Source organism: Liolophura sinensis, chromosome 4 (genome assembly GCF_032854445.1).
Source record: "Liolophura sinensis isolate JHLJ2023 chromosome 4, CUHK_Ljap_v2, whole genome shotgun sequence".
Taxonomy (NCBI): Eukaryota; Metazoa; Mollusca; class Polyplacophora; order Chitonida; family Chitonidae; genus Liolophura; species Liolophura sinensis.
Genome location: NC_088298.1, coordinates 15,524,459 through 15,536,786, shown reverse-complemented (window position 1 = coordinate 15,536,786; position 12,328 = coordinate 15,524,459). Strand labels below are relative to the sequence as shown.

General features: G+C 40.0%; 1 protein-coding gene across 3 annotated transcripts in view; it reads right to left on the bottom strand.

Annotated features, from left to right (window-relative positions):
- The window catches only part of LOC135464928 (obscurin-like), a 32,221-nt gene that overhangs the window by 10,876 nt on the left and 9,017 nt on the right, over positions 1-12,328 (bottom strand). For all 3 annotated transcript variants that reach the window (XM_064742504.1, XM_064742502.1, XM_064742503.1), the window contains exons 9-13: positions 8,422-8,560; positions 8,067-8,266; positions 5,986-6,138; positions 4,783-4,906; positions 3,371-3,881 (exon numbers count right to left, since the gene is read on the bottom strand). In XM_064742504.1, coding sequence (XP_064598574.1) covers positions 3,371-3,881; positions 4,783-4,906; positions 5,986-6,138; positions 8,067-8,266; positions 8,422-8,560 — 1,127 coding nt within the window. The remainder of the gene's footprint in view (positions 1-3,370; positions 3,882-4,782; positions 4,907-5,985; positions 6,139-8,066; positions 8,267-8,421; positions 8,561-12,328) is intronic.

Sequence of the window (12,328 nt, the reverse complement as noted above, 5' to 3'; positions counted from 1 at the left end):
CCGTAGGTTTTTGGCAAAATGGAATATACTGGAATAATTGAATTGGATTTTCTCTGAATTTGCTTTGCCAAAATCTACTGTATAGCCTGTTTAAAGTCACTTTCAGGCTCTCCTAGGCGGTGAATTATCAACTCATTCTTCAAACCGTTTGTTTCATCGTTTTGTTCCCGATGAAACATGAGACCATCCAGAGGTTGCTGACAGACTTTCCCACATACGACTGGAGAGGAACCTAAGACTGCGATCGCGTTGCTGCGGCTCCTGAATCATTGTGCCGCGCAGGCACACTAACCACTCTGTCGTGGAGGCTCCTTCATCACGATATTGAATAGTATACGTATACTAAATATTGAGTACCTGGTGTGTGATCATTGATTCGAAATGATATTTTCGTCACTCAAACCTTTAAGAAAGGATGGAATTATTTCCCAAGATGGCAAGTCTTGTTTACATTCCAAAGATCATTAATCATGCATTTTATGAAGTCCTTTGTTTTTCAGGAAAGTGAAATATACCACATCCCAACGAAGCTTCTCAGTCCGAAACATGCTTATTAAATGAATGTTACCTTTGACCTCGCCACGTGCGTGATGATGATGAAGACCCGGATGAAAGGATGAATTTTCTGAAATGACGTCATTAACACGCAGGTTTGTAGAAGGCTAGCTAGCCAATCAGCAAACAGTTTACTTAATAGCAAGCATTTATGTTGAGTATCAGCAAGCAAATTAATCGGTGATATTTCACCACAAGCCATTTTATTGGAAGCTCCTACAAACGGAAGGTATTGCAAGAAGACAAAACTCTTGTTAAAACATTAAAACTGTATTTGGAAAATTTAATAGTAATAAATAAATGTATTTGTATACTTACTTACAATTAAGTATGGTTAGTTAAATTACCTTCTTACTACTGGAACATAGAACAGTGTGTTGGCCCACTCTACAGATGTGAAAGAATGTGGAAAACGACGAAAAAATCAACAGGCGTGAGAAGATTGACTAGGACTATATTAATAAACGTATTAAAAGCAAGCAATAAAAAGGTGAAAACTGACTGACACAGAAACATCATATGTAAATACAAACAATAAAAAACATCAACATAAAAAAAAGCTATAGATCCAAAAATACAAACAAAATATTTGTTTATCATGCATAGTTAAAAAACGTTAACCAATTTCAACACAATATAAATACAAAAATATAAAAGTTGTAGTTGCCATAGCCACTGATTTAAATAGGTTTTTGTTTTATCGATGTTTAATAAACAAGCAAACAGCATACAAGTAGCATGGGGTGGTTCAAGGATACTGGAATCAAAGGGTAATTATGTGTGGAGCTACAAGATTTAAGACAGTAAGGTATGTGACGTAATTTTTTATTCATTTCCTAAATAAGGACTACTTTCGCTAACATATATATGCTCCGGGCTTTAAAGATAACTATACTCTCACATAAAAGGCACGCGTACACTAAAGAAACCAGCCTGTTAATTTTAACAGAAAGTCATAGTAATGTGTCATATTCAACTAAGATCCTGTTATGATGTTTATGTCGAATAAACAGAACACGTCCGTTGTATTTAACAGAAAAAATCTGCTGCAATAACAGAATGCATTCTAGTATCGCTGAAACAACATACTTTCTGTTTAATTTAACAGATTAGTTTTTTTCTGAGTATGTGGCACATGGTGGCGTTCTGGATCTGTATATCTCTATTTCATAGTTTCTGTTTCATATCCTAATGTCGCTTAACCCGATTCCGCTTAACCCGGGGTTGGGGCTGAATCAGCATCCATAAGCTTATTACAACAACACTGCAATGACCTGTTGCAACCAAAGCGCGACGGAGATACCTTTGAATTCGACTTGGAAATTATCCACGAGTTTGAAATTTGATTTGGATGTCATGCCTAGAATATCGTCTGTCTTCCCAGAATCATTTAAAACTGATGACTGATTTCTTTCTAACATGTTATCACCTTTATTTTAACTTATCGTATATATTCTTTCTTACGTGTTCCTTAGGAAGCTTTTATTTTACGTTATTTTTTAAAAGATTCTTTCGGTTTTCGATTTGGAACTTCCTTTCATTATTTACGGGTGGTACACCCTGGTTATCGGACTTGAGTTTTATAGAACTGTCGGCATTCGAAAATCCGAAATATGGCAAATTTAGAGCGTCAAACCAAGAAACGGGGTGCATGGCCGAACACAGCCGAAGAACTATCGTCAGCACTCCCAAGTAGATGTACCTGCCAATCACAGTGATGTATCCGAGGAGATATTTGTGGAACCAATCGGATCGTTGCAACGGCATTGGGGATATGGAAACCGTTCGGGATGTTCGGGATAGGCCTTTGACTGAATTAGGGGCACGTGGTTATCTTGTTGAAGATTAGCTGAGTTGTTGTCTGAAAATATCATAGTCACCTGAGATGATACAACGGACGCCAAATGCCAAATGGTAGTTGTTAAGATTCCAAGTAAGGCCCCAATGATCATTCCGCGGAGAAGGGCTAACGCGATTCTAATAAAAGGCTCAAAGGTGTAAATGAGTTTATCCCATTTGGATTCGTCAAGTCCAGGGACTTCACCGTGGAACAGACATTCGAGCGGATCAGAAAACTTGACATTGTCATCTTTAGGTAGACTGAAACTCGACATACGATGAAGACATCCCAACCTGCTCAACTTAGAACTTATCCGGCGTGCTTGTCTGATTTTGGGAAACTCCGTAACGTCATCGTAAAACGGCGACTCACTGTTGTCGCACAATGGCGGCTCGCTGTCGAACGACAAGCTGTCTGTTATATTCAGGTCAGAGTCTTTAGGGGAAGGTCGCGGTGAATCCCACAAGAAGTTGAGATTCTCTATAGAGCTCATTCTCCGTCGAGGACGACTAAAGATGCATCCGAAATTTTCAATGACTTTTCGAGGAGGCACTTGCAGCTCTTCGCGGGTCTCTAATGTCGCCTCATTGCAACTGTTTACGGAAGCCTCGCTATCGTTGTCGTCTTCGTCTGCGTCCGCGTATGTCACACAGACGGACGGCACCTTCTGGTGGCAGAATTCATCGCCATCTCTCACATTTAAGCCAGAATCGTTAATATCAGTTGGCGCTGTTAACTGAAACTCTGCGCGTGTATCAACGGATAGCCTCTCGGACAAAAACTCAACAGCGGGGTCAAAATCCAGTTCCATTGAAGTAAAACTGACGGTATGTTTTAGGGGCTTGTATTGGGTGTTATCACAGGGTACCGTATCAGACCTGGTGCTGCGTGATTTTATGTTAGTCGTACATGCGCATGCGGGGTCGGAAATCACATCAAGACGTTTTACATCCGTCAAGACGCATGCCCAGTTACCTTCCTCCGTCCTCACGCCGACAGTTTTCTGAGGCTGGGATTCCGACTCGGATGATGTGCGGCGTCTAGCTTCCTTCACTTCTTCTGGCTGGACGATCCACTCAAACTCCTTCCTGCGACTCGGTGAAGGCTCAAACTCTGCCTCCACGTCGGCCACCAGGAGGCGCTCTTTCATCATCTTCCGGTCTTCTCCCATCTCGCTCTCCCTACTTGGACTCCGCGCCTCTCTCGGCATCTCGCCTCTCTTCTGACGCCGGTACTCTCTTATCCTTAGAGGCAAGTCCGTCTCCTTCAGAGGCATAAGCTGTGTCCCGGGGCCGTGTTGGTATCGGGTCTGCCAATCAAGCCATGTCTCTTCGTCCAGGTATTCTCCGTAGGCCTGGGAATCAGGGTATACGGTGTCTCCAGTGGCTGGATCAACCTCCGACTGCAGGCCACTTTCATCCACCGCCTCAGTCTGTTTTCCCAAGGGTCGAATGTCTGCCACTGTCTTCACAACCGTGGAAGAACGCTGCAACAACAATATGTCAAAACATTTATGCATGCAATCTGCATAGGTCTATCCACCAGCAAAACAGAAAGGCATCCTCAGGTTTGGAGAGGTTTAATAATTTCCCCAATATATGCCATTGCCACACTGTCAAGATGCTATATCACAAGTTATATTGACAGCCACCACACTGTCAAGTGATCGTACTTCACCAGTTATAGGACACCAGACACCATTAATCACAATGTCAAGTGATCCTATTTCACCAGTAATCCCATTATCACAAGGTCAAGTGATTGTATTTCACCAGTTCTGTGTGATCAGATATCAATTATTACAATGTCAAGTTATCGTACTTCACCAGTTATATGAGACCAGACACCAATTATCACACTGTCAGGCGGTGGAAACGTTATGACCTTCCAGATTAGCACTGCGTAGTGAATCACAGGTTTTGTGTGTCCAGACACCGTTTCTCACTATCTAATGACCCTATTTCAGAAAGGTACTTGAGGCCAAATACCAAGTATCTCACTATCAAATAACCCTATTTCACATGGTATGTGTGACCAGATACCAAGTCTCTCACTGTCAGATGACTATTTTGCAGGGTCTGTGTGACCAGATAGCAAGTCTCACACTGTCAAATGACCATATTTCACAGGGTATGTGTGACGAGATACCAAGTAACTAAGTGTCCAATAACCCTGTTTCACATGGTATGTGTGACGAGATATCAAGTCTCTCGCTGTCAAATGACCATATTTCACGTGGTATGTATGACCAGATAAAAAGTACCAGAGCGCCATCATCGCTTTGATTTAACTCACATTGCCATCCGTTTTTCACTCTGCTGTATTGCAATTTACATTTATGGAATGGAATCTACTCGGTTTCTAAAACATATCGATGAGATACTGACCATTGTCCGGTAGCGGTCATTCAAAGCTTTGTGGTTGGTGACGTTAATCTTCAGACCTTGACCTCTCTTAATGGCGTTCTTCATCCAGGGGTGGTCCAAACATTCCCCGATGGTCAAGCGCTCCCTGTCCAATCGTACATGGATAATATTTATATGTTTCTCACAAGGTGAAGTGACGGTGTATACAATGGTAGCCCTATTTGACACACAGCATTTTATTCACAATATTTGACACAAGTGAAGAGTCATTTACTTTATATTACAATGAAACTGGTATTAAGCTTTAAGCCAGGCTTTTTATACACGTTTAGTACACATTTGAACAACCCGCCCCTGTATTTCTAATTTTCCGCCTCTTAGCAGTCCCAAACTAACTTTGATCTTATGCTTTTAACTATATGTCTACAGCTGACCTGTTTCACACAGTGAGTGCGAGCAATTAACACCAATATGTTGGAGTTAATTGAAATATAATTGCTAATTACACATTTCAGCTGCTATGTGAATGCAAAATAAACTGGGGCGGTTTTGATTTGTTATGGGAAAGCAAAATAAACCGACGGTTTTGCTTTGTTACGGAAATGCAAACTAAACTGTTTTGTAATGGGGACGAAAATAAACCATGGCGGTTTCGGCTCGATATGGGAATGCGAAATAAACTGGGGCGGTTTCGTTTTGTTATGGGAATGCAAAATAAATTGTTCCGGTTTCGTTTAGTTATTGGTATGGAAAATAAACTGTAATGGTTTCATTTTGTTATGGGTATGAAAACTAAACTCTGATGGTTTCGTTTTATTATGGGGAATGCGGAATAAACTATGATGGTTTCGTTTAGTTGTGGGAATGCAAAATAAACTGTGATGGGTACCTTTAGTTATAGGAATGCAAAATAAACTGTGATGGTTTCGTCTTGATATTGGAATGCAAAAATAAAGTGGGACGGTTTCGTTTAGTTTTGGGAATGCAAAATAAAATGCAGTGGTTTCGCTATGGAAAAGCAAATAAGCTGTGGTGGTTTCGTTTTGTTATGGGAATGAAGAATAAACTGGAACGTATTCGTTTTGTTATAGGAATGCAAAATAAACAGTGACGATTTCGTTTCGTTATGGGAATGCAAAACAAACTGTGACCGTTTCATTTTGTTAGTGGAATGCAAAACAAACTGTGACGGTTTCGTTTAGATATTGTTTCAGTTTAGCGTACCCAGCTTCCTTGAGGAGAACCTTGCTAATGAAGTCTCTGGCTTCTTTGGAGATGTTCTCAAAGGCTTTGGCATCAAAGTCCCAGTCTGCTCCCTGTACTGTTAGCAATGTGGCCCTGTCGGAGTGGTTGTAGAACGGCGAGATTCCACTGAGGCTAAAACAGGAAGAGCAAACAAACCGTAATACACTTATCTCTAAAATCTTAGGCGAGATAGGGCTAAGACTGAAAGGTAAAGAGCAAGGAAATTGTCATAGACACAACCTTTGAGGAATCGGGATACAGATTTATCTCTAAAAAAGTAAATCGTGATATCGCAGATAGAAAAAGGACGTGATACTGATTTATCAAAAAAATTAAAACAAGACATTGTCCTGGCGGAAATGGGAAGACAAATGAACAGGGACACATACTTCTCTGAAAATGAAGACAAGGTATCGCCCAGATTGAAAACGAGGGAATACGGGTTCGATACAACGGTTTTCGTTTAAAGCTCAAGACGAGATATAACCGAGACTAAAGCACAAAGAGCAAGAGCCTCTACAGAAGGGGTGAAAGTATTGCTCAATAAAAAAAGAAGAAAAAAAAAACAGAAAAAAGTGAGATAGGGGCAAACAGAGAGAACAAAGATCCGAGATACAGGCATTTGTCTATAATGTCTTAAATCTAAGGTGAGATACAAGTACAACTGAAACAGATAGAATAGTATGTAACCGTGACAAGGTTTCTCGCCAAATTCATAGCGGAATACAACTCAAGCTGGAACAGAAAAAACAAGGAAGGGTGATAATATAAGGCAAAATTGTGAAGATCAGTATTGTGTCTATATGTTTAAATCCTGTACGCATTATGTGCCGTTTCTAGTTTGAGAAATATGAATTCGTTTACTGTTTTGCTTGTCCACTTAGTTTTCGTCACAGTATAAAACTAATATTATTTGACACCACTCTTTTATAACTACGTAAGTTTAACGTGACAGTGTGAAAAGAAGGCAAAGAAATATTCACGAGGAGTTCATTGGCTGTGAACGAAATGCCAACGCCTAATATGTTATCGAAATAACGGCAAGACAGAGCACAAATAGGCAAAACAAAATGACCAACAGTAAAAGCCCTGCGCGAAAGCCAAATAGGGCCTATAAAAATTAAGAAAAACAGATGTGAACCAAGAGACTGTTAGGAGAAACGACCTTCCTTACCAACTGCCTTACGCATTACTCTGACCGGAACATTTTTGCAGCACTGTATGAATTGCTATAACAGCGTCGTATTAACAACCGTCGTCGTACAAGAGCTTTGTCAGGATGTTTTTTTTTTGTGCTTAGCGGCCCGGTGCACAATTGCGCCGCGACACTACAGCGTTATGCATATCAAGCATACAATAGCCTGTCGCCGGTACCGTCGGTGAGCATTGTGTACTTAGTAAAAGGTGTGAGAGACATTAGCTGGTTGTAGTTCACATGTTTGCTGGATCGGAGAGAGGTTTAACACACGCCTGCTGTTTGGGAAATGTAGCGCAGGTTATAAATAAAGCTAAAACCGGTGACATTTTTCGATATGCTACATTTCAACGAACTTGTTGACGCCGGCCAACATAATGGTGGGAGGAAACCGGGAAAACCCACGACCATCCGCAGGCTGCCGAAAGACCTCCCCACGTACGGCCAGAGAGGAAGCCAGCTTGAGCTGGACTTGAACTCACGGCGAACGATGCTGGTACCGTTAGGAATACACCAATAACAAAACGTACGGGCTTGCTCTTTGGGAAATGTAGCGCAGGTTATAAGGCTACAATTCCTCGATTCCATCATTTTCAAGCACTCATGTTGTAATGTTTTGGAGTCAAAACAAAATGCTGTCGTTAAGAGGTTATCTAGTGTACGCCAAGCAACAAACTGTCCATCACACAGGTCTTAATTTAACACCCATGAGTATACAGTGAAAAAAATTTACCAACAGAGAAGCAACGTACTGCTCTCATTTGGCATAGCAGTACAATCTGTACCGTTATAATGTTAGATGCAGGAGGATGCAAACGTGACTAGTAATGGAGCTTATGTCAGAAAATAGTTCCCTATTACTTACAGAATGTAGGCCAAAACTCCCACACTCCAAACATCCGCGGAAGGAGACAGGGGTTCACTTGCAACCACTTCTGGCGCCACAAACTCCGCTGTACCGTAAGAAGTTCTGACGTCACGGGATGCAGCCAATCGTCTGGCGAATCCGAGGTCAACTAGTTTCACCTCGTCTGAACCAGGAATGCTTAATAAAATGTCCCAGGGCTGAAATTTGGAGATAGATATGTTATGACTGAAACGTTAAGGAATTTCTATCGATATTTTACCAGGTAGGCTAGAGTAGTGTTTATTTCTAAATTTTCAACAATGACGAGTTTTAAGTTAGTTTGGTGATTTTCGACCTTTGTTTACGCGCTTACCTTGAGGTCTACAACAACAACGCCCTCGGAGTGTAAATGCTGGAGGAGATCCAGGGTCTGTTTGATGAAGTAGGCGGCGTCAGACTCGGTCCACGTGCTCTCACTGACGACCTTGTCCAACAGCTCCGGACCGCTCACACTGCGCAGGCGTCAAGGAAAATTTCAGTAGCTGATTGAATGATGGTTTCATTAACTGATGGACGGATTGGATCAAGCCTGGAAATAATTTTTAGGTTGGTGCAGGACATAACGGCAAATCGTTCAGCTGTTCAAATGATTAAAATAATTATAATGTTATTTACAGTTTAGTCTTGTACCAAACAGCTGACCCCTGTCAAAATACAACTTGTTTAGTACAGGACATTACCCCAGGAATTGCTGTTTATTTCCAGGCTTGTTGGGTTGTCTGGGAGGTTATGTGGCGCATTGATCAATTAGATGATTGACAACTGGTAAACGTGGTTTGTCGGTTAATGGGCTGATTGGTTGATTTCTCCACTGACAGGTTGAATTGGTTAGTAATTTTGTAAGCTTAATAAACTCGTTTATGAACTGGTTGATTTATAAACGGAATAGTTTGCTTGACTATTTGATTGGTTAGTTTAAGGGCGGGCTGGTGGTTTGGTTGGTTGGCTTTAGACTAACTATTAACCAATAGGCGGGTTGATGGTTTGTTTGGTTGGCCCTAGACTAACTGTTACCTAATGGACCGGTTGGTTGACTAACTGGTCGACTGCACTAATCGCATATTAACTATATAGTCAGTTGCTCTGTTGATGGGTGAGCTAGTTGAAGTTCAGGCATTAATGATATATTAAATATGGTCTAGCTTTTTTTTAGAGGTGGAATGATAGCGATTATTCCGCAATGGAATAACAAACGGAAGCAAATGATATTCAAGGCCAAGACAGCTGCTGGATAAAACATATATTCCCTCGAAAGCAGGATTCTCAAGTTTTTAAAAAGTGCATCATACTCCATTATTTCAATGAGATTTCACCGAATAACATGTAGAACAAAATGTCAATACTGTACAATTGGCTGGTGTGAATCGAGGCAGACATCTTGAGAATTTTATCCAATCAAATACATTGTTATCAGATAGCACGGCCTAAGCTATGACGTAGCCTTTACCCATTCACTCCATGAAGTCACATATGATAACACAGAACAACTGCATAAGACATCTTTTTGAGATCGTTTGCAACGATTTAGTTACGTACAGCCAAGGGGCCTGGTCCCACAGTGTTGTGGGACAACAGGTCTGTATCATTTACGGACAACCACAGACTTAAATTCAGCTGATTTACAAGCCGTTAATATTCAACGAAAGTATCACAAATTATACCAGACAGTAGCTTACGGTTTCAGCCCAAAACGCATTCATCTCCCCAAATATTTAATAGGGGAATATAATACGGAAAATCACTTCGACGTCAGAGAGCTAGAGTAAAGGTGACGTCACGTTGCTGTCAATAATGGAGACGCGCTAAACCTGTAGCAAGACGAAGTTTCACTAAACTTTTACTGGGTTGAAAAAAATGTAAAAAAGTATGTAATGCCGGTTTAAGATAGCTTGATTGGTAGTCTTTCAGTTGACGTAAACATTAGTCAGGTGCTGTCTTTCACTTTAATATTTTCGATTATTGTGTTTTTTTTCAAAATTTATCAAAACTGCCGCTTTTAACCTTTCGAGCTTCATACCAAAGCTCAAAACTCGTGTGATGTTATTTGATATGGCTGCACTGTAATATTGCTAGTTGTGTCCACCAATTACAGGTTTATTTCGTTGATTTCATGCAGAACTCTGTCAAACCAAACACTGCCGCCCAGAACAAAAAGTTCGTGATAGGTAATGCAAGTATTGCAGTAAATACAATAATCTGAAAAAATGAATCTCGTAATTTTAACAGAAAGTCTGTTGTCTGAGTGATGCTAGGATGTATTGTGTTATTATAAGATAATATCCAGTCATATTTAACATAATATCCTGTTAGTCTAATAGAATCTTTATATTGAATTAACAGAATATGTGTGTTATATTTAACAGAATAATCTGCCACCGCAGCAGAATACATTCTAACATCACTGAAGGAAATTAACAGATCAATTTTTTGTGTTTAGTTAATAACACATAGTATCTTATCTGGATGTTTTTACCATGGCGGTCAGCTTTATATACACCTGGAGGAAACCGGATGTCTGGAGTGAACCATTAACCTTAAGCAAGCTACTGGCGAACTTCCAGATGATATCTGAGAAACGCAAGTGGTTTTCAACGGAAGTAAGATTGTCCGAACGGCCATACGAGTGCTGTCAACAGCTCACTGTCACCAAAGCCCCGTGAGCTATTAGATCGGGGGAATCTACAAACGCCCTATCCAAAACCGGTATTGAATCCACACCTTGTGTGCCTATAGTCCTTATCGGATATCTTTACCACTGATTTTGAACAAATGTGTATGAATGATATGACACGGAACATGATTCTGGATGAATGAGATTTACTCAAACACACGCTTAACTCCACACCGTTTGTATCCACATATATACACATTCCATGCTATGACTTAATTCAACCAAATGTTTCGATGACTTGCTTAGTCAGAGCCCGCGGTCACATTTTCAACTGTTTGGAAACCAAAATGAAACGGCATACAGTAACGAAGTCATCAATACATGCAATATATGTTTCTAGTTAATTAAACAGTGACCCACTTTCACAAAATGTCATCAATCAATTTTCCGTATTCAACTCGCAAATCATGCTTAAAAAAACACCACTATACGATTTGGAATTCGCCTTTGTGAGAATTTCTCCTATTTGACGAATTCGACGAATCGCATTATGTGAACGCGGCCCAACCAATATAATATTTAGGAAAAAGTTACCAGATAATTTGTTATTTTTAGCGCTTCTAAGTTACATCCTGAGCAGTTTGTATATTGTATCGCAAAAAAGACGAATTCCTCACGAAATAAGAAAACTGTCATGTCTAGGGCATGCAAATCCACACACAAGAAAACAACATTCAACACATGCTTGGTAAGTAATAGTTAACATGGTTTATTAAATATTACTACTAATAATAAATAACATTTGCTACAAGCTTCACAAACTTCATGAACACATTTTTTTTCATACCCTTTCTCGTCAGTCATGTCGCATTATGGCTTTATAATATAAACACTGTCTCCTCTCCAACCATCGTTTTCCCCTTCAAAACTGTAACTACGAGAAAACCGATGGCAGTTGTGCAATCATTGGGTCAGAGTCGAAAAATTACATGGTGCCCTTTGTGTAACACGCCATGAAATGTTGGTGACCCGCACACGCATGGCTTCCACTGAAGTAACAATGAAGTTAATGACTAGCGTCGTGTTATATGCAGGATTTACTATCTTTCAGTCAAATGCAGGAGGTTAAAATATTAACAGCAGACAAAGGTTCATTAGGTTAAGAGATTAGAAGTCATGTATGTTTGTGCATATTTCCATGTGCAGCGAAACAATTGCTGGAAAAGCATCTCAAAGGTACGCAACTGTCCCTCAAAGAGGTAATACCGTAGGTTTTGGCAAAAAATGTATATTGATAAACAAACCAAATTTTCTCTATTTACCAATAAAAGCTATAATTACTGCCCTTTAGTAAATATCACACTCGTTCCTGTACTTTTCATAATGTTGAAATGATTTTTAAGTTTGAAAAAAATATCATGCAATCCATTTTACTGATCTTAGGATCTTTACTACCGTATTCTGAACATTAAAACTTGCACAGACCAGGCTGATGTTTTGTGAAAGGTAATTATTTGGGCTATTATAAAATAATAGAATATAATAACACTTTGACTGGATTAGAGCTGATTGATTTTTATAACCTCTTCAATGTATATAGGGCCCTTAG